At 36.0% G+C, this 27,173-nt stretch overlaps 2 protein-coding genes across 5 annotated transcripts in view; one reads left to right on the top strand and one right to left on the bottom strand.

The window, feature by feature from the left end:
* Positions 1-27,173, top strand: part of LOC136026702 (brefeldin A-inhibited guanine nucleotide-exchange protein 3-like) — a 197,688-nt gene that overhangs the window by 154,761 nt on the left and 15,754 nt on the right. For 3 of the 4 annotated variants that reach the window (XM_065703456.1, XM_065703458.1, XM_065703457.1), the window contains exon 27: positions 7,527-7,755. The exons of the other annotated variant lie outside the window; for it this stretch is intronic. In XM_065703456.1, the coding sequence (XP_065559528.1) occupies positions 7,527-7,755 (229 nt within the window). The remainder of the gene's footprint in view (positions 1-7,526; positions 7,756-27,173) is intronic. 4 annotated transcript variants of the gene reach the window in all.
* LOC136026700 (uncharacterized) lies at positions 10,157-26,628 on the bottom strand. The gene is made up of 2 exons (XM_065703454.1): positions 26,065-26,628; positions 10,157-12,445 (listed from the first exon to the last, which is right to left on the bottom strand). Exon 2 carries the CDS (start codon positions 12,434-12,436, stop codon positions 11,480-11,482), a length of 957 nt encoding a protein of 318 aa, XP_065559526.1. The 5' UTR covers positions 12,437-12,445; positions 26,065-26,628; the 3' UTR covers positions 10,157-11,479.

The raw sequence follows: 27,173 nt of genomic DNA, 5'->3' as shown, positions 1-27,173 counted from the left end.
CAAATGTCGTAGATACGTGATTGACGTAACCGTACTGGCCCTGCTCTTTTGGGGGAGTTAGGGGGTGGGGTTCAGTGTTTTGGCGAGTTTGGGGCTTCTGGACGTGCTAAGACGATGAAAAAAGTCTATTGAGTCGTAGAATTTTGCTAGAGCTCGTACCATATGAGCTGTTGGCTCTTCCGGCCTCGTCACAAGCGCCATACGAGCTCTTAGCTCTTGTTCTTATAGAAGTTAAGAACAGGGTTGGAACTACAAAATAAAAAAAAACGGACCGAAATTATTGTTTTGTAGTTTATGCAAGATTTGAAAAAAAAAAAATCCATGAAAACCAGATCAAATAAATTGACTCGTGATATTTCCCTGGATTTGTAGGTTTCTGAAAAAACGTGTGCTTTATTGAAAACGTGAAATCGACGCAAAATCAGGTTGTTTTCTTAGGAGTGGAAAACTCCTCAAGAAGCATACAGAAAATAAATAGAATAATTTATAAGACTCTTATTAGTATCTCACCAGTCTCTTTGTCTTTAACTCTTTGGATGAAATCAAAATTCTTAAAAAAAGCTACCGTAATGTTTTAGTAAAGCACTAATTTCTGAGAATTCTGCAAAGTACCCATTATAACAGAAATTGCAATTTTGTTATTATTTTTTGTTTTCCCATGGCTTAAAGTGGCTTTTGTTGCAATAAATATCTATCTATGAATCAGATTAAGATCACTTTCACAAAATCAAGGGTAATTTTATATTATAATGAGTCTAAGAACACGAGGAATAGCAAAACGATGCTGTTTTTAAACCATCAAATGACAAATATTCACATTTAGCGCCATTTAGTGACAAAATCAGTGTCTCAAGAGAAGATCGTTCCTCATTAGCACTGCTAAATCAAGGTCGGACCAACTAACATGCAGCAGGTGATAGACGCATCATAGATAAGATGTACCCGAACCCCCCCCCCCAAAAAAAAAAAAAACAAGTAGATTCAATCCTACATGGAAATGCCATCCCTCTTTACCCTCCCCCCTGGAATAGAGCTATTGAATAGTTTTCTGTCGATTGACTATCTCGGAATGCCCACTCGCCGGTATTTTGGCTCTATTTGACCAAAATTGTAGCTTTATTGCCGAAAACGGGACTTTGCTGAGGCATAATCTTATATTTCGCCTCAATATTTTGCAAGCACTGGTTTAATGTTATGTCCCCTGGGTAAAAATGGATAAAAGATGTCAGTTCTACCTAGGCATAGGTGAAAAGAGGATCTTCCTTTTTTTTCAATGTGAAAGACTGTCTTTTTGTTCAAGATGGAAGATTTATGTCTCCAAATAAACGTTGACAACAATGGCGATATCAGCAGTTTTCTTTTCATTTCGATTTGACGTCATTTCGAAGGGCTTCTGACTCTTTTTTGGAATTTTATTCTGTTGAAACTTGGACATTGAGCCTTGAGATAAATGCGGAATTGGTTCTAAACTAAGGACGGAGGAGGGTACAAATTGATATTTAATCCCTCGTGGTTTCTAGGAATATTCCTGTCTTGCCTGTTGCTATGGAATTAAGGAGTAACGGTAAATCCCAAAATGAGCACTATTTGATCTATATAGGAGGGGGCTGCCTGTTCTTCATCCACAACCTCCCTCTCATGGTCATAGAAACCTCAAAGGATACTCATTCGGTCTGAAATTGAGAGTTCTAGTCCTTTTTTTTAAATCGAAAATGATTGGAGACCAACCAGCCCCTGACCTAAAACTGCTTTTAATATTTGGTCCTTTGTTACCCTTTAGGACATCTGATCAACATCTTGAGGTACTATTTTGTACTTTCTCTGTTGTTTGCTCAATTTTGTTTTTGGGGGAATTTGTTGTGGGTGGACTTATTCAAATGGGGGGGTCCAGGGGGAAAGCCTGCTCCCGTACCATACAAGGAAGGATACATACGATACATATAACGAAGGATACATACCTTCGTTAAAATTCTTCTAACAGCTCAATCGAATGCTTGTTTATGATTTATAAAACTTAAGACTTAAAGCGTTTGGTGGCTCAGGCACTTATCAAATATTAATCTAAGATTTAAAATTTGCTCGATCCATCCTCTATTCTTTCTAAAACCACGCTGTTCTTCTCTTAAAACTTTATCTACAGTGTCTCTAAGTTTTAACAAGTATTAAGTATTAAAGTATTTTTTATTCAACAGATTATATAAACCCTGTGAGAAGTTATTTTCCCATTGTGTGGGCCCTCAACATTGACATATCAATGTATAGTCAAGTTTAAAATGGCAAGTGCCGGCCTTTTTTAGTGTGATGTTGTAGAAAAACTGAAATTAAAGTTTTTGAAAATTAACTATCGACAACTACGCCCCTGCTATCACCCCACCATTGTTTTTATAACAGTTCCTTGTTAATTAAGAAAATTGGCATGTTGGAGCTTCCTAGTTCCTGTTTGTCCAGGTTTACTGTTCTTGAATCGCTTTATTCGATTTTGCAATTTAGTTAAGGTAAAATATGTTTAGTGGTTAGAATTTCTTTCAATAGTCACATTTTAAAGTCGACAGGCAGGATTACTCAAGCATGCTCATGCGTTTTTTATGTTTTTTTTCAAGGTTCTCTTAAGCAAGACTTTCATTAACAATAAGTTATCCAAAAATACAATTTTAATATTAGGAAACAGACCGTGTAAAGTAATCAAGGGGTTAATAACTTCTGTTAAGAAAAAAAAAAGCGCTGGAAGCCATCAAAAATGGAAAAGAAACTCTTTATTGGGATAATATAATTGATACTTGGAAATACTTTGGCGTCTATAATTTTAATACTATTAAGTGGCCTTTTGTCTGTTGTGATTGAGACACATGCACACTCCCCCCTCCATCCTGGGCATATGTTGGATTGAATGTTTTATTTCGTTTTCCAGTGTCTCGTTTGTTTTATATTGATGCCTCTGATGTCATCAAACAGTTCGTGGTAACGAACTGTAGTAAGGAGTGACCCGGCTCAATAGTAACCGAAACTCTAAAAAATGGAATTTTATAACAATAGTTACATCAAAAGAATCGCATTTTAATGCTGATTGTAAATATATAAGTTTCATTCAAAGTAATGAAACCATCAAAAGTAACGAGCCTGAGAAAATTTACCTCATTTAGAAAATAGGGGGAAACACCCGTTAAAAGTCATAGAATCATAATTTTAATTGATTCAGCGTATCAGAGAACCCTGTAGTAGAAGTTTCAAGCTCCTATCTACAAAAATGTGAAGTTTTGCATTTTGTGCCACAAAACAGATCAAGGGTGCGTGTTTATTTGTTTTTTTTTTTTTTTTCCAGGGGTAATCGTATCGACCCAGTGGTCCTAGAATGTCGTGAGAGGCTCATTCTAACGGAAATTAAAACTTCTAGTGCCCTTTTTAAGTAACAAAAAAAAATTGGCGGGCACCTAGGCCCCCTCTCACGCTCATTTTTTCCCAAAGTCACCGGATCAAAATTTTGAGATAGCCATTTTATTCAGCATAGTCGAAAAATCTAATAACTGTGTCTTTGGGGACGTGTTTACTCCCCCACAGTACCCGTGAGAGTGGCTGCAAGTTACAAACGTTGACCAGTGTTTACATGTAGTAATGGTTATTGGGAAGTGTACAGACCCTTTCAGGGGAATTTTTTTGGTTGTGGGGTTGAGGGCAGGATGTTATGCGGGGGGAACTTTCCATGGAGAAATTTGTAAGGAGGAAGAAAATCTCCTTGAAGGTGGCGCAGGATTTTTTTATCATTCTTCTCAAAGAACAATGAAAAAGTAAATATGAAAAGTTTTTTCAACTGAAAGTAAGGAGTAGCATTAAAACTTAAAACACACAGAAGTTATAATTGCATTAACATGTGAGGAGTTTCCTTCCTCCTAATACCTCGCTCTTTACGCTAAAGTATATTTATTAATTTCAACTATTTATTCTACGGCCTTTGTGATTCAGGGGTCATTCTTAAGGAATTAGGACAAAATTTAAGCTTTTGTAAAGAGCGAGGTATTAACGAGAGGGTGAACCTCCTCATATACGTAATAAAAACATGCGAATTTAGAAGTTTGTTACGTAAGTTAATTCGTTAGTTACGTGTATTTTTGCTAATAAAAACGTTCGTAAAAAATTTAAAGTTCTAGTTGCCTTTTTAAATAACCAAAAAATTGGAGGGTAACTAGGCCTACTCCCCCGCTCCTTTTTTCTCAAAATAGTCCAACCAAAACTATGAAAAGGCCGTTTAGCCATAAAAGTAAATTAATATGCAAATTTTGTTTTGATTATTCATGTGCAGAGAGCCCAAATCAAAACATGCATTAATTCAAAAATGTTCAGAAATTAAATAAAAAAACAAGTTTTTTTTTAGTAAGGAGCGATATTAAAACTTAAAACGAACAGAAATTACTCCGTATGTGAAAGGGGCCGCTCCCCCTCAACGCCCAGCTCTTTATGCTAAAGTTTTTTATTGTTTTAAAAAGTAGAGTTGAGAGAAAGAGTCAAACTTTAGCGTAAAGAGCGGGGCGTTGAGGGGGGAACAGCCCCTTTCATATACGGAGTAATTTCTGTTCGTTTTAAGTTTTAATATCGCTCCTTACTTTCAGTTAAAAACTTGTTTTTTATTTAATAATATCCTTAAATTTGTCTTTTCTTTCAGACTTTTTTGTATTCTTGTTCTTAATTGTCAATAACTATTTCAGAACAGGGTAAAAACCTTATTAAAATATAAATACAAGAGAAGTCACCATTACTGTAAGTCGAAACTTGACCTTTAAAATCTCAGTATCTATACCTGCAATACTCGCGAAGGAAACTGCTACACGTGGCATGCAGGCACTGCTAAAAGAGACTCGTCAGAAATCGGATTTGTGTTTACTGCTTTATTGTGAGCATAGTAGAGCAAGAATTCGTTCTCATATGTGACAAATGCGGTGGACTAAACAAGAACAAGAACCTTGTTTCCCTTTATTTACACTGCGCCAGTAAATTTAAGATAGTAATCACTCACATGTATCTTGAAACCTGGCACACGCAAAATCAATTTTTTCGGTCCATGCTGTCATCGAGAGATTTGCTAAGAACCAAACAGTGTATGTGCCTTCACGGTGGTTTCAGATTGCAAGAGGTGCATGTTTGAAGAGTCCTTACAAAGTAAAGGAAATGGGAATGTCTAATTTCTACGATCTTGATAAGTTATGTAGAGCGACCAGTGATAATTTTAACATCGATATCAACGGGGTTAAAGTGAACTTCACAGGAACTCGAGTGTTGAAAGTTGATTACACATTGCCTGACATGATTAGTGTTCGGACCAGCTGGGCAGCTGAAGATATCAAGATGATTGAAACAATCAGGAGGTCGAGACGGGGGATGCTTTAGCAAAGAAGTCAGCTGGGTCATGCAAATTGCAAAAACTGTAGTCTCGTCTAGTTCCAATTCGCGAAAGAGTGTACCGCGATGTTCAAGATCTTTGTAAAAAAGATTTGGCTCCTGAAGCTTACCACCAGTTTTTTAGAGACCTTCCGTTCGATTGTTCAAAAAAGGTTCTGCGGAGTCGGATGATTCTGATTAACTTCGTTTTATTTTTCACTTTTGATACTTCGAATAGTAATTTTTCATTTTGTCATACTTTGAATATAAATTAAAGTTGTATGTGGTGAACGGACTTAGGATGGATTGTGCCTTCCTTCAGCAGGGATTCTCAGATCTTGTAACTATCCTATGTACAAAAATGGGACTTAGGATTATTTCGTTCTGATGTAGATAATATGACTACCATCCTACGTCCAGTTTTTTGACGTTGTGACCTAAGCAGGTCAAAAATATCTTCACTAATACATAGCCAATACGAAAGAAACTCTACAGTTCTGTTGTTCCCCTATAACCTCTTTTTGATGTGCTGGAAAAATAATCTTTAAAACTTCAAATAGATCTCCTGAAAAGTAGCGGTTTTGGACGTAGGATAGTTTGATTCGTAGCACATTTGGAGGTAGGATAGTTTCATTCCAGTTTAGCGATTTGTGCTCTGCTGGAAACGGTTTGTTTTTCGAGCAGCATGCTATCAGTTGTCACTACTTTAACAACAACACAGCAACAAAATAAAATCACAATGCTAATCAAGGTTATATTAATGAGATTCACCCACGAATAAGAGTGATGTTATACCCCCCCCCCAACCTCAAACTTCTTTAAATGGTTTCAGTGTTACTTGTAAACTTTACTGAAAACAATATGTATATTCAACAGTGTGGTTTTTATCTTTTAATTCTTTGGCAACAACAAAGAAGAAAATGATGATATTGAGAAAATAGGATCGGAAGAAAAATTTAAGAGGAGACACAATTGTGATTTTAAATTTCATTTCACTATACTAAAGACATATTTTTTTTGTTATCAAAACCTTTTCTCTCGATTGTATTTCATTCAAATATATAGAAATTGATGCCTAAATAGAACTTGTAAAAGTAACATGGGTAGTTTCTTAAGTAGTCAGTTTACATTGTTAAACCTATATTTTGAATTGGCAAAATAATAACTGCTCTAGTTGATTTTCTATTCATTTGAATAAAATGAAGAAAGAAAGTAACACGGTAACAAAATTAATTTTTATTTGAATGGAAAGTGTTAAAAAAAAAGAAAATATGGAATGTATAAAACTTCCTACATTTCAGACTAATATAGCTTGATTTATTGTTTAAAATATGAACGATATTAATTCCCTGGAGTCTCAGATAGTTTTGTGTTTTCAATATTAGAATGACAAAAGAGAAACTGTTAATACAATTTTATCGCCGAAGTGCAAATGACGCTCCTGCCTTTAGGAGATTTAGAAGGAGGGTAACCCCACTCTCGTATATGCTAAATTTTTGTTTGTTACCAGTTCTAACTTTATCGTTTAAGTTTTAGGTTTCAAATTTTATAGATTTAGGCCTATACGTGTATTTGTTAGTATCATGTTCGGTGTGATCAGAGTTGTACGCAGGGGGGGGGGGGGGGGCTCTGGGCCTAGATCACCCCGCGAAGTCCTATTTTTTCCAATATCTGGGGACTTTCTATTAAATCTTCAATAAAAAACTGTGTTTTATTGTTGCTCACCCCTATCCCGCGGAAACAACTTCTATGAATGTGCCTGTGGTGATTATTCATTTAATTTTCAGGTTGTTTTTGATTTTATACATTATTCATAGTAATTCCTGTCCGTTTTAAGTTTCCCACGTGTCAAAGTTTCAATATTTTTTTTCTTGTCTTATTAGATTGAAATTTGTTCAAATAATTATATCCTAATCAAAGCAATGCACACTAAAATACAGTAGATACATTCTGCTATAGAATTGTCTATTTTTTTCACACTAAAACTGGAACTTTAAATAGTTTTCTGGTCGTTTCTGGTTTCACTTATTATTCATAGTAACTCCTGTCCGTTTTAAGATCTATATGTCACATTTTCAATCTTTCTCCTTATTTTTCTCAGAGTAATAGTTGTTCAAATAAATGTCGTGATCAGTGCAATGCAGGCTAAAATATTTTAGGCACATTCTTCAGAAGGGTAGTCCATTTTTTGACACGGAAGACTGGAACATTATATGCGGAACTGTTTTCAAGCTGATGGAAGTCACCATATTTCCATTGAATCAGCTCTGCTTTGCTTTCTCGTCTGGATCTGACTACTATTATGGTGATACGGCTTCTGTTAAAATAACAGCCAAGAATGAAGGCGACACGAATAGTGCTACAAGGCTTCACCACCTAACGCAACAGGTATTTAGGGATCTAATCAACCACATGCTTAGAATGAGACCTTGGATTCATGCTAAACCTAAAATCTAAAGATTATATATATTTCTTGTCATAATGTATTTCACAAACAGTTTACCTGTTTCTTGTTGTTGTTTTTTTTATCCCTCCATACTCCATCTTATGGAATGTGCTCTACGTCCCTGACTGAGATTCTTTCCTCATAAAAAACAAGATTAAATAAATGAAAGTAACAAAAACCTACGCTTCCATCTTTTGAGACTAAAACAAAGAAAGTACACTGTTCATAGATGAAAATTAAACAAACGAAAACAAGTTTTTTTTTTCAATTGAAAGCAAGAAGTAACATTGAAACAAAAAGCAAACAGAAATTGTATCACACAATATTTTATTTTCTTATCGTTATCGTCTTAATTTCAAATTGTACCGAATGTACGGAGATGGAGGGGGAAATTCCCCTCCATCTCTGTATTTAATTTCCCGAGACATTCCCTCAATGAAAAATTCCTCTCACAGACCCCTCCCCTCCCGCCACTTGTAGAATTCTTCCTGTGTAATTTTTTTCTGTGGACTCTGGACAATTCCCTAATGTCTAAGGATCCCCCCGAAAATTACTTCCGGGCAATTCTCCTTACTTCCATTCGATTTTTTAAGTTAATTTCTAAATGTTTTTCAAATCAGACCGAAAATCCCTCGGTGGATTTCCGAGAAATTGTTTCGCAAAGTATTTTAATTTCTTGTCGTTTTTCAAATTGTGCCAGAAAAATATTCTCCTCCTCTGCAATTAATTTCCCAAGAACTTCTCCCGTGAAAAATTCTTCCTACAGATCCCCCCCCCGTATGGAACATTTTCCGTGCGTAAAATTTTTGTTTAAAATCTTGTTCCCGACAGTTCCCTAATATCTAAGTATTTCCCCCCGAAAATTACCTCTGGACAATTTTCTTTACTTGGATTCGATTTTTTTATTTAATTTCTGATTGTTTTTCAAATCAAACCGGGAACCCCTCGGTGGAACATTTTTAAGTGGAAAATACTCTTTCCCGGTTGAAATTTCTCTCAGGAACCCCCCCCCCCTCCCTGAAAAGTTCCCAAGACATTTTGCTATAATATTCCCTCTACACATAAAATTTAGCTGCCAAAGAGGAAGTAAAACAAATAAAAATAATTCCTTATATGAATCCCTGAAAATTCCCCCCGTGTAAAATCTCCCTTGGAAAATTATCCTCTGAGAATATCCTCCCCGCGGAAAATTCTGTCTGTGGAGAATCCTCCCCGCTGAAGATCCCCCCTCCCAAAAAAATGTCCTTGTAGTTCTCATTAAGAAGTATTATGTATAAACAATGGAAAATCTTACGGCTCTTTCCTCAAGGCTTGTGAAGGGTTGCTTCATCTCTAGAGGTATGGTTATTGGATTTTTCAACTTCACTGAAGCAAATGAATATCTCAAAAATTTTGATCGGAATTTTCTTGGGGGAAATGGGTGTTGGAGGAGGCTAGTTGCCCTGAAGTCTTTTTGTTTGCCTAAAAAGATACTAGAACTTTAGTTTCCGCTCAAATAAAAACGTATCAGTGATCTTTCTTTTGGCAAAAAAAAGAAAAAAATTCCTTATTTATGTAGATAGGAGTTTGATACCTCTGCAGTATGGTTTTCTGATATTCTGAATCTGACGGTTTGATTTTCATTAAGATTATGTGACTTTTAGGGGATGGTTCTCCCTTTTTTTTGAAAATCAGGCAAATTTTCTCAAGCTTGTATCTTTTGATGGATAACATTAAACTTAATGAATTTCATATATTTAGAATTAATCCAAAAAGTTGATTCTTTTGATGTATTAACTGTTATCAGAATTCCTTTTTTTACAGTTTCAGTTACATTCGGGTTGACTCGTTCCTTACTTACAGTTCGTTTCCACGAACAGTTTCATAGCTATATATAGATAGTTCTTGGATTTTTAAAAGAAAGAATGTAGTGTTGTGCCTCAGAAGCCAATTATTTATATTATAAGTTTGCTATGAATTACGGAGTATCCCTCGACTCTAACTGGATATAGTTCTCCCCCGATTTGTTTCAATTTTTAGTGTTAGGAAGTTATACTTGTGATTATTTTAGGGTTTAGTTTTTATGGCACTTGATATTTATCAAGTGACAAATCGACGTTGTGCCACCTAAAGATCGTAACTGACAATATTATAATTTTACAGGAGACAGAAATTTTAACCTTCAAAGTTGCAAGCTTGGTTGATATTATTAATATTTTCGTACATTCAATGAAAATAACAAACTTATACAGCACCATTGTAAAAAAATCTCTAGCCCCCTCGCTTTATAGGCTACTGCTATTTACGACCTTTAGGTGGGACAAGAATATGTGCCTATAGTCACTTAAGACCCTCAATCGGATATCTAATTTTTATCAAAATACGTTGTAATGTGCACAAATTAGTACTCTGCTTCATCGTCAACAACCTGTTGATCCACGTCTTCAACATCAGGCTCTTCTAGAGCATCTCTCACCACTTTGGAATATGGCAGATTTTTGTAGAGGTCATGATGGATTCGAGGAATAACTAATGACTTGCAAAGATCCTGCAAATCCTTGTACTTGGCAGCAGCAAGAGGCAGACGCTTTGGATAAGCTTTCTTGAGCTGCAGTTCGGACTCAGAGGTGTTTCCACTTCCCATTCTAATATCAAACGACTCAAAATTCGATTCAAAATCATACTTGAAATAAACCAAGCTGGGAGCGTCTTTGCAGACACGAATGTATTTGATCTTGTTCCAAAGAACAGTAGTACGGTCGGTTGACTTTTTATTGTTCTTTATCAGATCTTCTCCAAGCTGGTGAAAGTCCGACCAGTACTTATGATCGTCAATAACATTCACAATGTACGGAAAAGGGTTGATCCGTGCTAGAAGGCAGATGGTCCGCCAACTCTCGATGGTAAAAACTGTTCAATGCAAGCGTGCATTGTATCTCCCTCTTGCTGCGTATGCCCAGATTCTAGAAAAATATGGTTTATTTCCTGGACATTTGGCAGGGTCATTATCGAAAACACATACATAGCGACCATGAACTGGTTCCTAAACTGTCCCCCACAACAATCGGCCACAAAATAGAACTTTCTCACGTCACCATTTGTTTTCATTAGGTTGAACAGAACTGTACAAGTTTCATTTGAACCCCTCTTGCCATAGGTCTGGTCCCACAAATTGCAAATACCTTCCCTTGAGTTGAGGTCGTACACAGTTAGATTGTAGATGGCCAGTTTGCGCTTATAGAAAATTGGTCCAGCCTCCGACTTCGGTATCTCAAGCACTTTCTGCAAGTCAACATTGTAAAGCTTTGCTGACTCAAAGCCTTCTTCAACTGATTTATTTTTTCCTTTATTTCATTTTTCAATTCTCTTGCCCTTTTAGCCCTAAGAAGATGTGCATCATAATTTGCTTTTTCACCTTCTTTTTCTGCAGGCAGCAAAAAGTTCCACCTAGTGCAAACTGGACACTGATCTTTCTTGGGAACATGAAAAGATCTGTTCATTGTTTTGAACACTTTAATTTACACTTTTCTTGATGCTGAACTTCTTCTTTCTTCGACACACTTTTCGAGATACAGTATGTACAGCTTAGACAAGTTAAGTTGCGCATCCAAATACAGCCTGGTTGAATTTGCTCGACAGTAATGGGAATCGACTGCAGGGAAACTTTCAATGTGCTTTCTGATAAAATCAATTTGTTCGTGAGTTACCCTTTTTTTTGAAGTTCTGGGGGCTTGTCTCAGCCCTCTTATCTGAAGAAGCAGTGCCTGCCCCAGAGGTATTCATAACACAGTTTATGACAAACTTTTCTCCGAGCCCTAGGGCACCAAGAAAAAAGGCTTTGCACACCCTTTTCTTTTCACCTGTGACTGTCAGAAAATAATTGAATGTACTTGTTCGCCTATTTGTCTCTCCCGTCTTTCTCTTAGTTGAGCGTTTCACAACATGCTGCAGTATGAAATGTTTTGGTGTATGCATATTCCCATGTAGTCTTCCAAGCTCCCAATAATCTCTGAAAGATTTCTGAATTTCTTCCTCGCTTATGCTTCTACATGAAAAAAACTTGCATTTGCAGGTAATTTTCTTCCACTGACGTTTTTCCACAGTTTTGTTAGTTTTCTGTGACGAGTATTCTTCCCCTGCAGCCCTCTTCCTCTTCCTTGTTAGGTTAGTTTCTTTTGAAGTGGTAGAGACCACCACAACCTCAATCACTTGTTCTTCAGCGTCAATAACTAAGGGACAGCTACCATGGCTTGAAGATGTATTTTCTGTTACAAGTACTGCAGGGGGTATACATATACTTTCCGCGATAGTCTCTGCTTCAGCGTCTGCTTCAGCGTCAAAAACTAAGGGACAGCTACCATGGCTTGAAGATGCATTTTCTGTTACAAGTACTGCAGGGGGTATACGTATACTTTCCGCGATAGTCTCTGCTTCTGTCTCATTTCCCACTGATCCAGAAGGAGCATCCGGGTCTCTAGCAGATATTTCTATAGCTTCTTCTTGACTAGAATCATCGCTTTCAGGCGCAGGCTCGAGCTCAGGACGCCAATCATCATCACCATCACTGCCACCTGACAGGTCTTCATTTGATATGTCATCGAGATGGTCCAAAATGTCTTTGGTTGATAACACTCGGCGAGTCATGGAAAATCCCTGGAATGGCAAATTTAGGTCAATTTGAGAAGAAACGCTTGAAATTTAATACTTCGTTTCCATTCACTTAATATAAATTAAGGGAGAGTCTCAATGTTTCGAAAACTGGGTTGGCTTTTGTGCATAATGAAGTGAGTGGGGGACAGGCACTTCTTCCTTTGTTACTTGATGTGAGTACACACATAAGCCAGCCCAGTTTTCTGAATACTGACTCAGACTACTGGCAGGAGCTCTCCCTTACTGTAGGTAGTAGACCTTGTTAAGCAAGAGATAAGGTTCCAGTTTAGCAAGGGTAAAATCAAAGGTATTTTTGCTCACAGCCTATAGAGATTTTTGCTAGGCTACCTAACACGCATTCGAAAACATTTGTAGGTACTCCTGATCTTGCATTTGCACATATTTTCTGGATAAAATGCAAAATAATTGGACAAAACAGAGGTTACCAGTCAGGCATTATCTGGTGTTACCCAACCTTTTCTTGTAGAAAACTGAGTTTGCATAGTTAGGTTATTCAAGATAAAATAAATACTATAGCACCTCTTACCTCGGATTTCTTTCTGCTAGCCCAGAATTTATTGAAAAAACTCCTTTTTAAGCATAACTGTGGACAGTAAAGGAAAGGTCGCAACTTACTAATAGACGTAACTGACACGATCCGACAAAAACTGATCCACCTAAAGGTCGTAACTACCACTTCCGACCTTTAGGTGGGACAAGGTTTTCACATACGTCTTTTCAACATTCTTATTTGGGACCTTTCACTTTCATATTTACGTACTCTGGGCACAGAATATGAAAAAGAAAAAAAAAACAGATAGGAAGCTGCTGCCATCTCGTTTTTGAAAAAAAATGTCAGTTACGACCTTTAGGTGGCACTACGTCGAAATAGCGATTGCAAATTATGCCTGTTGATCTGTCTGTCTGTCTCGGTTTTGCTAGTTTGGACACTTCCGGATAAGCTCGGATGATGAAATTTGGCAGGCGTATCAGGGAACTAACCAGATTAAATTAGAAATAGTCGTTTCCCTGATTTGACCATCTGGGAGGGGGGAATGGGGGATGGCTAATTCTGAAAAAATGAGGTATTTTTAACTTACAAACGGGTGATCGTATCTTAATAAAATTTGATATTAGAAGGATATTGTGTCTCAGAGCTCTTATTTTAAATCCCGACTGGATCCGGTGACATCTGGGGGGGGACATATAAGACATGGTCGGAAAAATAAGCACATGTCCTAGATGCATTATTGACATAACCGAAGCGGATCTGCATTCTTTGGGAGAGCTGGGGGGCACCTAATTTGACAATTCGAAAAAAATAGAAAAAAAATATATTTTTAACTCACAAACGGGTGATTGGATATGAATGAAATTTAACATTTAGAAGGACTTTAATATTTAATATTTTAATATTTAATATTTTTATATTTAAATAGTAACGTGATCAATATAGTGATCGCAGAAAGTTGACAGGCGTATCAGAGACCCGACCAGATTAAATTAGAAATAGTTGCACCCCGATTTGAACATCTGGGGGGAGTGGAAGGACGGTTAATCCAGAAAAATAGTAAAAATGAGGTGTTTTTAACCTTACGAGGGGGTTATCAGATCTTAATGAAATTTGATATTTAGAAGGGTCTCTTGTCTCAGAGTTCTTATGTCAAATCCTGACCGGTGACATTGGGAGGAGTTTTAGGGGGAGACAGGAAATTTTGGAAAACACTTTGAGTGGAGGGACCGTAATGGAACTTAGTGAGAAGATGTTCTTGGCTGTTGGTTCTTCCAACCTCGTCACAAGTGCCATATGAGCTCTTGGCTCTTGTTCGATATTAAATAAAAAAGATAAGTTTTTTTTTTACCTGCAAGTAAGGAACAACAATAAAACTTAAAACGAATAGAAATTATTCTGTATGTAAAAGGGAATGTCCCCTCCTCAACGCCTCGCTCTTTACGCGAAAGTTTGACTCTTTCTCACAACTGTACTTATAAAATATTAAAAAAATTAATTAGAAAAAAATTAAAAAATGAAAAATTTTAAACACCTCGAACTGCTTGATTAAAGAGTCTAATACAATTCTAAATTTTAGGAAACCAATGTATTCACGAAAATCTTCGATATACCCTCCCTCCCGATAGGGCCGTATTGGCCCTCCCGCAAGGGCTTTGAAGTGCAGATCAGATGTTTATTTATGTTGGTCTTTATCTTCAGTTTAAAAAAGTGTTTAATGGGATGAGATTGGTAGTTAAAGCGGTGTAAAATACACTGCTTTATTCGTAGTTTCTATTTTTTTAAATAATTGATTAAACTTGAAAAAACTTAGTTTTTACCCGAATGTTAATGTGTGATTTTAAAAATTAAGACGAGCAGAAATAAGGCTGTGTAAGCTGTCAAAGCTATAATGAATAGAAATTAAAATGACTGAAGAGCAAGAACTCAGAACCAACAGGAAATTAAAACGAACAACAAAGGTAAACTCGAAACAAACAAATTACCAGAAACAAAGGGGATGTTACTGTCTCGAAAGTCAACAAAAAGGTTAGAGTGTTGTATGCGCTTCTCTGAAAATTAAAATCATTCCTGAAACTTGGAATAATCCACTGATTTTCTGCATATTTAAAAGAATGTATTTAAAAAGGATAAAACAGCGACGGAAATAATGTCTCTTTCAAACACTTAAGCTAAATAGATTGTCATAAATATTCTTTATAGTTGAAATTTTTAGTTGATTTAATTTATAGATTTTCTATGTATTTGAAAGGAATAGGTTTCAGAGATAGCGCGAAGAGGTATACCACCAGTGTATAATTACTTTTTTCTTTTTTCTGACTACTTTGAAAGGAAGGGATTTCCATAAAAAAAAATAAATAAAAATAAAAAACACAATTGCTTGGAAACTGAAAGTTTTAGTATTTTTAACAGTCAAAAATGAAGGAAGGCAATACCCACATTTCTGCGTCGTTCTTCGTATCCTCTTTTTGCCCTTAACTCCAATGGTATCAGATAAAAAGTTTTACGTATTGGTCATATTGGTAAATAAATCCCCCCACCCCCTAACCGTGGGGTAAGGGCTGCAAATTTTCCAAATTGCTAGTTGTTTACAGGTGCGTTATATAGTTGGAAAGGGGGGGGCTGTTTGTTTTTTTTTTTTTGTTCGACTCCCTCAAAAGTTCCAAGGATCCTTCCTCTGGCATAGAGAACATTTCTTAGAGGGAGAGGGTGCTAGGGGGTTTGGAAATGTGCCAATAGATCTTTTTCCTGAACAGTTTCACTTTCTGTCGCAAGTCCTTGTGCCAAGAGTAAATAATATACAAACATTGTTTGAGGGCACGGTGCTTCCAAAGATTCCTAGATAGAGTGCTGAAAAGGGCCAATAAACTTGTTTTTTCTATGGACGGATTGAAACAAAATAGTAACTATCTGAGCCATGGAAGTCTAATTCACAAAGACAAAATAGTTTATATTGAATTTGTCCTCGCCAAGTTTGGCTTGGGATATTTTTAGCTTGGGATATGGGCCTGACTCCAAATCATTCTCCAAAAAGGGTCAAAAAACTTCTTTTGATTGGCTTGAAAACTAACACCTTATTTTTTTACTTGATCCTCATTCCTTTGCTCCAATAATTCAAGTAAAACGCAAGTAAGGGCCTTATTACCACGATACCTCCTAACTGATATCCTCCCAGGATTCTATGCATCACTTTCCCCTTTTTTAGCTAATAGTCCCTAAGTTATTCTATAACCACTCTCTGAAACTCAGATAGACCTCCATTTTCGCAAACCCATGATATCTCCTCCTTTTAAAAGGGGATATTGCATCCCTACATTGTCCTCTGGATAACCTCGTTCAACGTATGCTGTTATTACCAGAGTACAAAGGTCCCCAATCTCCAAAAAACTTCCTTGTAAAATTAGGATCTTTCAAATATCAGGTCCAAAATTGTTTCAAAATCTATTTCTTCTTTCCTGCGTTTTTGATTATATTATCCGGATTTTAATTTTTGTTGCGGTGCATCATTAGCAAATGAAATCCGAGGGGCTTGCCACGCTTATTTGGTGAAGCTCTCATTTATAAACCGTGATGAGACTTGCAATAATATTTTGCTGTTGTTTTTTTTATAATATAATGAATTAAAAAGGTAGTGCTCGAAGTACAAATCATTTTCAGTAAAATACAAAAATATTTACTGTCCTTAAAAGGGTACTAGAGCTTTCAATTGTGGAGTTGATATACCCTCAACTGTCTTTATTGCAACCTGGCCTATTATCGTATTTTTGGCTATTTTTGCTGATCCAATTTGGGTGGTGGGCTAATCCTCTACTGGGATAAGTTCCTTAGGAGAAATTTCTTGTCCAATTGAAAACAAATGTGGACAAATTATTCGGAGATCGTTTTTCTCGCGTCTACTAGCTTCTTTGTTTTACATGTTTGTTTAATCTGTTTGTTATTTTTAGTAATATTTAAAACATGTTTATATCCGTTTAATGGATAAATCTGCTGGGCTTTTCTGTTTACTACGTCAATGAACTTTTTTTTCTTTTTTTTTTAAGTCCTTCAAAATGATTTACTCATAGACATTAGATAAATCGAACTCTTTATTCAGTTTGTCAAGGCCATATTTTCGTACTGTAATGGAAGGATAATTGATCATTTCTGGTCTGTTAAACATTTGTTTAATTCTGTTCCACATATTTTTTCCAATTATGTTAATAAGTTCCTTATTTATAGTCTGTTTTCATAAAATTAAATTAACAGCTAAAGAAATATTACAAAAAAAAGGAAGGTTTTTTATGGAGAATGCATATTTTTTAACTTCTGAAATTTTCGCAATGTTACGTCTAAAACGCACAGAAATCACTATAAATAAAGAAATTAAACCTAAGATGAACAGAACTTACAATGAACAGTGGAGTCAAGCTTAAAATCAACATTTTCAACATCGCTACTTACATTTCCAGAATTCAAGAGAGAGAAAAAATGGGTATAATTTAAATAAAAGAGTAGAACAAAACAAAACAGCAGTAAACTTAAAATAATAAGAATACGAATATTTCCACTCCACATCCAGCAGCCTTTATCAAAGAGAAACCAATTTTAAATTTAAGTTAAATTAAACGCAACATATAAAGATAAAGACAAACAACAAAATACAAAAAAAAAAATAACTCACACCTTAATAGCCTCCAAAATACTGCACTCACTATAAAGGCCTGAATAAGCACACAGAAATGACAAAGTATTGTCTCTGGTACACCAAGTTGTGTCTTTTTTGATTTCAGATTGTCAATGAAATCTACCAAAAATGAAACACTATATTTATTTGTAAAAACATAAAACCCCGGGTCATCACTCATGAATAGAATTACAAGGTTAAAATCATTTGAAGTATAAGGGCAATATAATGTTATATATGGCAAAAATTCAGAGAAACTGATATATTATACATTAAATGATTTTTTTATTGGCTGACTTTTCTGTGGCACGTTGACACTTTCTGGTGACTTTGGGGGAAAGTGTGCGTGGGAGGGGGCCTAGGTGCCCTCTAATTAGTTGGTCACTTAAAAATGGAACTAGAACTATTAATTTGCGTTAAAATGAGCCCTTTCGCGATATTCTAGGACCACTGGGTCTGTACGATCACCCCTGGGAAAAAAAAACAAACAAACAAATAAACACGTATCCGTGATATCTTCTGGCAAAAAAATTTAAAATTCCACATTTTGGTTCTCTGATACGCTGAATCTGATGATGTGATTTTCGTTAAGATTATATGACTTTTTGGGGGTGTTTCCCCCTATTTTTTAAAATAAGGCAAATTTTATCAGGCTCTTTACTCTTGATGGGTAAGACTAAACTTGATCGAACTTACATATTTAAAATCAGCATAATAATGTGATTGTATCGATGTAACTATTCGTATCAAAATTCCATTTTTTAGATTTCTGGTTACTATTGAGCCGGGTCGCTCCTTAAACAGGTTGTTACCATGAACTGTTTGATACATGAGTTTCTCTGGTCTGTTGCCATAAGTAACCTTGTATTGCCTATATAGTTCAAATGATCTTAACCTTTAATTTTATTCCTGGGTGATGATGACGTGGGGTTTTATGTAAATTTTTTCAAATAGATATAGTATTTTATTTTTGCTAGATCGCATTGCCAATCTGAAATTAAACGAGACACAATTTGGTGTACCAGAGACAATCGTTTGTCATTTCTGTGTGCTTATTTAGGCTTTTATAGTAGTTGTAGTATTTTAGAGGTTATTAAGATGTGAATTTTATTTCTATGGTTTTTTCTTTTTGCTTACGTGTTTTGTATCATTTAGTTTAACTTCAACTAAAAAATATTCCCGTTGATAAAGGCTCCCAGACGTGGAGTCGAAATATTCGGATTTTTATTGTTTAAACTTTGGTGTAGTTTTTCGTTTGTTTTTCCTTCTATTGTTTCATTTAAATTGTACCATTTCTCTCTCTCCCTCTCTTAAATTCTGCTGGTAGAAAAGCAGTGTGGTCTAAGACAGTATTTACTATTTTCGTCTCTTTATGAATTTTTTTTCTAATGGCAACACGTGAAACTTGTGGTAAGCGGATGCTTACAGTCAAAAAGACTTTCCCCAAGAAATGCTTTCACCCATGCCTTTGTGAGAATCTCCAGAAATTTTCTATGAATCTTGCTGTTTTCTCGCTAGATTTTGAAAAGTACCTGTTTTTTTATTTTGAGTTAAAACAAAAAAACCTTAAAGATCTCCCATTGATCTTTAAAAATAGATTTTTCTGTATCAATTGAAAAAAGTCGAAAAATCCTTGCCTCTCCCTCTCTACATTTTCATGGATTGGTGCTGCTACAAAGTAGTCCATACTACCTCCCTGAAACTGATCCAATTTAGCTTAGAACCAAGGTCTGCAAGATGGATAAGGGAACTAGGCATAAAACATATTTTTACTTACCCCTGTTTCTGTTAGCTCAACAAAATGTTCTCTTCTTTACGGGGGTTATGTTTAAGAAAGTATGTACACTGCTTCAATAATAAGATATTTCACCTAAATGTAAACTTGGTGAAATTTTGCTATAGTTCATACCGTATGAGCTTTGACTCTTCCGGTCTCGTAACAAGTGCCATATGAGCTCTTAGCTCTCTTTTTTTTCGAAGGGATGATCGTATCGACCCAGTGCTCCTAGAATATTGCGAGGAGGCTCATTATAACGAAAATAAAAGCTATAATGTCCTTTTAAGTGACCAAAAATTGGAAGGCACCTAGGCCCCCTTCCAAGCTCATTTTTCCCCTAAGTCATCAGAAGATCAAATTTTGAGATAGCTATTTTGTTCAGTATAGTCAAAAACCTAATAACTACATCTTTGGGGTGACCTAATCCCCCACAGTACCCTGGGGAGGGGCTTCAAGTTACAATATTTCGACCATTGTTTAAATTTAGTAATGCGAATTTTTCAGGGGGACTTTATCGCGGGGGGAGGGGGGTGGTTGGCCTGGGTGTGGCTGACGTGGGAGGTTTCTTTCTGTTGAGGAATTAATCACGAGAGAAGAGAATTCCCATGAAGGGGGCATTCTATGATTTCTCTAAAACTTTGGAAGTGTCCAACAAAACTATTAATCATTTTTATTTATTTATCCTTATGTTATGATGATGAAAATCAAACAAATATTCTGCAACAGCTGAATAAAAAGTTTTTTTTTTTATTTTTGGGTGGGATGTATTTTTGTATACATCTTTTCTTGCATTTAATAAAGATCCCACAATCAATTGAGTTCTGGGAAGTATTTTATTATTTCCTTGCTTTCCCAATAAGCCAGGAAGAAATGCTAGAGATATACAGTTTTGTTTTGTTTTTTTTTTTTTTCTTTAAATTATGTTTCCTTGTCTTCTATAATTCTGGGTTTACTTCTTTTTCTTTCTTCTTTTATTAGTTGAATTATCAGTGTTTAATATATATTCTATCTACATTAATAGTGATGTGGATATCGTGGCTGATTTTCACGCAGCAGGTCTCAGGTCTGGTCTTGGAAAAAACCCTTTTTATTTTGTTAACATTTAAACTCCTCACAAGAAACAGTGAATAGTTGCTAGAAATTGTAGGAAAGGGTCAATTCAGGACGTGGGGGAGATATGCTGGAATGGGAAGTGGTAGTTGGTGCTAGAATGACATCAATAAACACAAACACTTTGCAGGTTTAATACCGAAACCAAAGGATAAACCATTATAATGATTTTCGAGGAATACCAAGCACTCTGCGCCCTTTCTCAATGATTAAACAAAATTAAAAAAAAAACAATTTTTTTTTAAAATAAAAGTAAGGAGCAACATTAAAACTTAAAACGAACAGAAATTACTCCGTGTATGAAAGGGGCTGCTCCCTTCTCAACGCCCTACTCTTTACGCTAAAGTTTGTTCCTGTTTTAAAATGTAGAGTTAAGAAAAAGAGTCAAACTTTAGTGTAAAGAGCGGGGCGTAAGGGAGGAGAATCCCCTTTCGAATACGGAGTGAGTCAAGAGCTTGACTCTTTCTCTCAATTCTACTTTATTAAACAGTAAAAAACTTTAGCGCAAAGAGCAGGGCGTAGAGATGGGAGCAGCCCCTTTCATACACGGAGTGATTTCTGTTTGTTTTAAGTTTTAATGTCGCTCTTTACTTTCAGTTGAAAAAACTATATTTATTTTATTTAATTTCTGAACGTTTGTTAGTTAATGCATGTTTGATTTTGGCTCTCCACACATAAATTATTAAAATGAAATTTGCATATTCATTCTTTTTTTGGCTAAGTGACTTTCTCTCAGTTTTGATCAGACGATTTTGAGAAATAAGGGGTGGGGAAGGAGGCTTAGTTGCCCTCCAATTTTTTGGTTACTTGAAAAGGCAATTAGAACTTTTAATTTTTAACGAACGTTTTTATTAGTAAAAAATATACGTAACTTAAGAATTAACTTATGTAACAAACTTCTATATTCTTATGAATGTGAGGGGGTTTGTCCCCTCGTTAATACCTCGCTCTTTACACTAAAGCTTAATTTTTGTCCCAATTCTTTAAGAATGACCCCTGAATCAGAAAGGCCGTAGAATAAATAGTTTAAATTACTAAAGATACTTTAGCATAAAGAGCGAGGTATTTAGGAGAAAAAGAACCCCTCATTTGTGTAATAATCTCTTTTCGTTTTAAGTTTTAATGTTACTCCTTACTTTCAATTGAAAAAACTTTTTCATTTGTATTTTTTCAATGTTTTTTTTTATAGTAGCCTAATGCTAGAAAATCCTACGCCCTTTTCATTGAATTTCTCTTCTCCCATGACATATTCCTCCAAGGAAAGATACTCACTGTATGTAAACAATGGTAAAAGTTTGTAACTTGCAGGCCCTCCCCTGGGGACTGTTGGGGAGTAAGTCATCCCCAAAGACATAGTTATTATGATTTTTGACTATGCTGAACAAAATGGCTATCTCAAAATTTTGATCCGGGGACTTTGGGTAAAAAATGAGCGTGGGGCACTAGAACTTTTCATTCCGTTAGAATGAGCCCTCTCGCGACATTCTAGGACCACTTAGTTGATACGAAGACCACTGGGGAAAAAAAAGAAAATAAAATAAAACAAATAAACACGCACCCGTGATCTGTCTTCTGGTGAAAAATACGAAATTCCACATTTCTGTAGACAGGAGGTTGAAATTTTTGCGATGGGGTTCTTTCATACGCTGAAGACGATGGTGTCATTTTCGTTAAGATTCTATGACTTTAGGGGATTTTCCCCCCTATTTTCCAAAATAAGGCAAATTTTCTCAGGCTCGTAACTTTTGATTACAAAGACTAAATTTGATGAAACTTATATATTTAAAATCAGCATTAAATATGATTCTTTTGATGTATCTTTTAGTTCGAAATTCCGTTTTTTTAGAGTTTCGTTTACCATTGAGCCGGGTCGCTCCATACTACAGTTTGTTACCACGACCTTACCTTAGACCCTCCTGTGCCTCCAGAGGCGCCCAGGGCATCAACGAGAAGCCGCCAGTCATCCCTCTTGTGCGCCGCAGCAAGGACATCTTCCCACGCCGGAACGAAATTTGCCTCTTTTTTTTGGCTAAATGGCTTTCTCATAATTTTGATCGAATGACTTTGAGAAAAAAAGAGCGGGGGAGGAACCCTAGTGGCCCTCCGATTTTTTGGTTAATTAAAAAGGCAACTAGAACTTTTAATTTTTTACGAATCTTTTTATTAGTAAAAGATTTACGTAACGTATAAATTAGCTTACGTAAAGAACTTTTGTATTCTCATGTTTTTATTACATATATGAGGGGGTTCGCCCACTCGTCAGTACCTCGCTCTTACACTAAAGCTTAAATTTTGTCCCAATTCATTAAGAATGACCCCTGAATCACAAAAGCCGTAGAATAAATAGTTGAAATTACTAAAAATACTTTAGCGTAAAGAGCAAGGTATTAGGAGGAGGTGAGCCCCTCATATGGGTAATAATTTATGTTTGTTTTAATTTTTAATGCTGTTCCTTACTTCCAGCGGAAAAAACTTTTTCATATTTATTTTTTAATTGTTTTTTTTTTTTAAATAATGCTAGTAAATCCTGCTCTCCCTTCATGGAAATTTTCTTCTCCCATGGCAAATTCTCGATGGAAAGTTTCCCCCGGCATATCCCCCTCTTCTCAACCCCTCCCCCAACCAAAAAATCCTCCTGAAAACGCCTGTACACTTCCCAGTAACCATTGCTATATGTAAGCACTGGTCAAAGTTTGTAACTTGTTGCCCCTCCCAGGTGGACTGTGGGGGAGTAAGTCATCCCCAAAGACATAGTCATAAGGTTTTTCGACTATGCTGAATAAAATGGCTATCTCAGAATTTTGATCCGTTGACTTTTGGAAAATACTTAGCGTGGGAGGGGGCCTAGGTGCCTTCCAATTTTTTTGGTCGCTTAAAAAGGGCAATAGAACTTTTCATTTCTGTTAGAATGAGCTCTCTTGCAACATTCTAGGACAACTGGGTCGATAAGATCACCCCTGGGGGAAAAAAACAAATAAACACACATCCGTGATCTGCCTTCTGGCAAAAAATGCAAAATTCCACATTTTTGTAGATAGGAGCTTGAAACGTCTTCAGTAGAGTTCTCTGATACGCTGAATCTGATGGTGTGATTTTCGTTAAGATTCTATGACTGTTAGGGGGTGTTTTCCCCTATTTTCGAAAATAACGCAAATTTTCTCAGGCTTGTAACTTTTGATGGGTAAGACTAAACTTGATTAAACTTATATATTTAAAATCAGCATTAAAATGCGATTCTTTTGATGTAGCTATTGGTATCAAAATGCCATTTTTTTAAGTTTTGGTTACTATTGAGCCGGGTCGCTCCTTACTACAGTTCGTTACCACGAACTGTTTGATTTTTTGTGACCAATGGATGTTTAGTATTCTCCGGAGACATGTATTCTCGAAAGCTTGAATTTGCCTTTCTTGCATGTTATTCAGATTCCAGGTTTCGGAAGCATATAACAGGACGGGATGACGTTGCAATTGAATAGACGAAGCTTGGGTCGGAGGAAAAATTCTGCGACCTCCATATCGGTTTCAGTCTATTGAATGTGCCGGAGGCCTGTCCAATGCGGCTTGATGTATCTTTTTCAGTTGATCCCGTATTTAACACTGTGCTCCCAAGATAGTTCGTTACCACGAACTGTTTGATAATTGAAAGGATTATTCCCAAGAATCATTTTGTGAGAATTATTCCTAGCTCTACTAAATAAAATATTATGTGCATGAAACAAGTCTTAGGTCCGTATATTCTCACTTCCATACAATAAACACAAATCGCCAGGGTATGGCTAATTGCTCCCGTAACGCAACGCTCCCGTAAGTTTTTTACTGTTTTAAAAAGCAGAGTTAAGAGAAAGAGTCAAACTTTGGCGTAAAGAGCGAGGCATTGAGGAGGAAGCAGCCCCTTTAATACTTTAATAAATTTATAAAAATAAATTTAATAAATTTTAGTAACGCAACTAGTTTCCTCTATTCATAGGAAACGACAGTCTTTATTAAGTGTTTTATTTTGTTTGTCGAAACATTTCTATGCATGTGGATCTGTTTTGTTTTGCAGTTTTCTTAAATAAGTAAAAAAATAAAAAAAGGACACAACTTTTTGAATTGTGTACCAATCTCCCACGCACGTGAAAGGGAACGAAGGGCTACGATTGCGCGATTTTGTGCAGCGAAACACATCGGTGTGATCTCAGGGCTATGAGTTGGTTGGCGGTACTTTGAATTCCTGTACTTTATGGTCAAAGTAAAAAAAAAAAGAAAAAATTTGCCGTTTCATAAATTCGCATTTAATATGTATTTTTGGCAACGAAAAGTACCCCCTGTACTTTTTTCAATTTTGTTTCTAGCACTAAATGCAGTTATTAAAAGATTTTAAATTATATGCACTGACAATTTAAAATCATTTCACAAAAAAACACTAATTGGATCTTACTTCCTCTCAAATACCATTTTATTATTTTATTGCGTGGCTATTGCCCAGTTAAATATATTCACCACTCTATACTCTGGCTCTGCTTGAATATTACAATCAAGAGAATAGCTACACTTTTTTGCTTCTTTAGAAAATTAGTTATTTTGTGGTTAAATGCTGGGAAGGAAAAGAACCTAATTTGGTGCACATGGAAAAATTTAGTAATTATAGCATAGATCAGTAATTATGACACAAGGGTGATGTCACTGTTTCACCTGGTCGCCGAGCTCTTCTGAAATTTGGAAAATAAAATGGAGCATATAATCGCAAGTATTAAAATTTTATAAATAAGGTCATATATTTAATTAATGTGTCAGCTATTACTATTACTACCGTTTGTTCATTAGGGTTGCTCGTGAATATTTTTCTAACGTATGTCAAATAATTGTACCTTTACTTTAAATGAACGCATCTTAGAGAGATTGGGATAAACTTGGAGGAAAGTTACCCAGGCTGACTTTGCCTTTCATGAATAGAATTCTACCGGGAGATATGACTATTTTTCACCTGGAATTAGAATTGTAAAATTCTGTAATTCCCTCGTAATTATGTGGTATTTGCGGCTGCTTAATTTGTGGCCAAACTGTTTTTTTTTAATATTACTTACCACTACTACTACTAACAACTCTCTGCAGGACTGAGCCGTCAGAAACCAAAACAGCTACGCACGCTCCTACTCGACCGCAATCTTTTCGAAGACTCCCTCTTTCACCCTCTCAAGAAGCTCACATTTCCTCTAATCTTTTCTTATGACAAACTCTCTGGCAGCCGATGCCCCCGTCTCTCCCGGAAGTTGATGAAGGAGTCCGTGTAATTTGCTGTTTCGGCGAAACGTTTGGGTAGAGGAAGGCCTTGAAGGGGATGGCGCACTTTTTTGATGATTATCTCTCAGCATCCTTCCCTCTTGAGAATGAACGTTTCTTAGAAGTTAAACTCGTAGATCTAATTATTTACTCATGCTACTCACCCACTAACTACCAGAACCTTGAATCTGAAGAAAGGTCCTGTCGAACTATTGCAGACTTAAGTAGCTTCTCGCAACAATCATTCGCTGGAATCAATTCCCGTGATAAGTGAGTTATGATATTAATTCTGACCTTACCTAATCAGGTAATCAGCGATCCAAAATCTTTTTATCTGTTCTGCCCGATCTCCGGCTTATTGCAATAGCAAATTCCACTTACACACATATTCGCAATTCAGGAGCAACTAGTTCACTTGACTTTCTGCTATGCCCGAGCGTTGTTACTGTTGTCAATCCGATCTGTGTCAATCTCAGTGTTGTGGCCTCAGATCACTTTTCCTTAGTGAACTGTTTAGTTATTGACAACCCAATCCGCACAAACATTAAGTTAGTCTAAAAGTGGCAGTCGAAGTGTAACCGGAAAAAAATGAACTTGTACTTTTTTCAATCACTGCTTAACTCAATTTTAGATGAAATTAGAATCCCTTTTTCGTATTGTGGCTGTCTTTGGTCCTACCCGATTGCGAGAAACATCTTCTGATCAATATTTATTGTGCTGAGATTCCGTATGTTTTACGGCGAACACGCAACAGTACCTACTCGAAAAGCTCGAGTTGGCTCCGAAGATTCAAAATGATCGGTAAATCCTGACTTGCAAGCCGCTTGTTAATCTTCAAAAATGTTGGCATCAAATTAAGAAGGATTTTTAAGAAGAATTAAGAAGGACCCCCATGGAAAATAACCCCTTTGAAAGTACCCCCTATGGAAATTACCCCCCCCCCCCCCGTAGAAAATAAGGTTTCCAGATTTGAAAATTTTATTTTTTTAGTTTCATTGAAAAGTGCTAAGGAAAGGGAAAAAGAGGAATCTACACACCATAAATATCTTAACAACTTAGAGAAAACCCATTTTTGTTGAAAAGACTTGAAGACTGAAGCGGGCGCCAAATTTAAAAAAAAAAAAGAAGAAGAAGAAGAAAATCTAGATTAACAATCATCAAAATTAAGCCAAAACATATGGTTCCCAAAATTTTAAGAAGGTTTAGTTTTTCTTTGGAAGGATAGTCGGCTTGGAACCCAACAAATTCGTAATGTTGAATTTTTTACGGACGAAAGCGATGCCAAATTCTACGAGTTTGTTTTTCTTATCTTCCAAGTGTAAAACTACCACAAATCACCATTGACAGTCTTTTTCATAGAAAAAAAAATGTATTTTTTTTTTTTTTTTTTTTTTTTTTTTTTTTTTTT

Source organism: Artemia franciscana, chromosome 4 (assembly GCF_032884065.1).
Source record: "Artemia franciscana chromosome 4, ASM3288406v1, whole genome shotgun sequence".
Lineage (NCBI taxonomy): Eukaryota > Metazoa > Arthropoda > Branchiopoda > Anostraca > Artemiidae > Artemia > Artemia franciscana.
The sequence above is the reverse complement of the archived record's forward strand: the minus strand, read 5'-3'. Positions and strand labels throughout refer to the sequence as shown.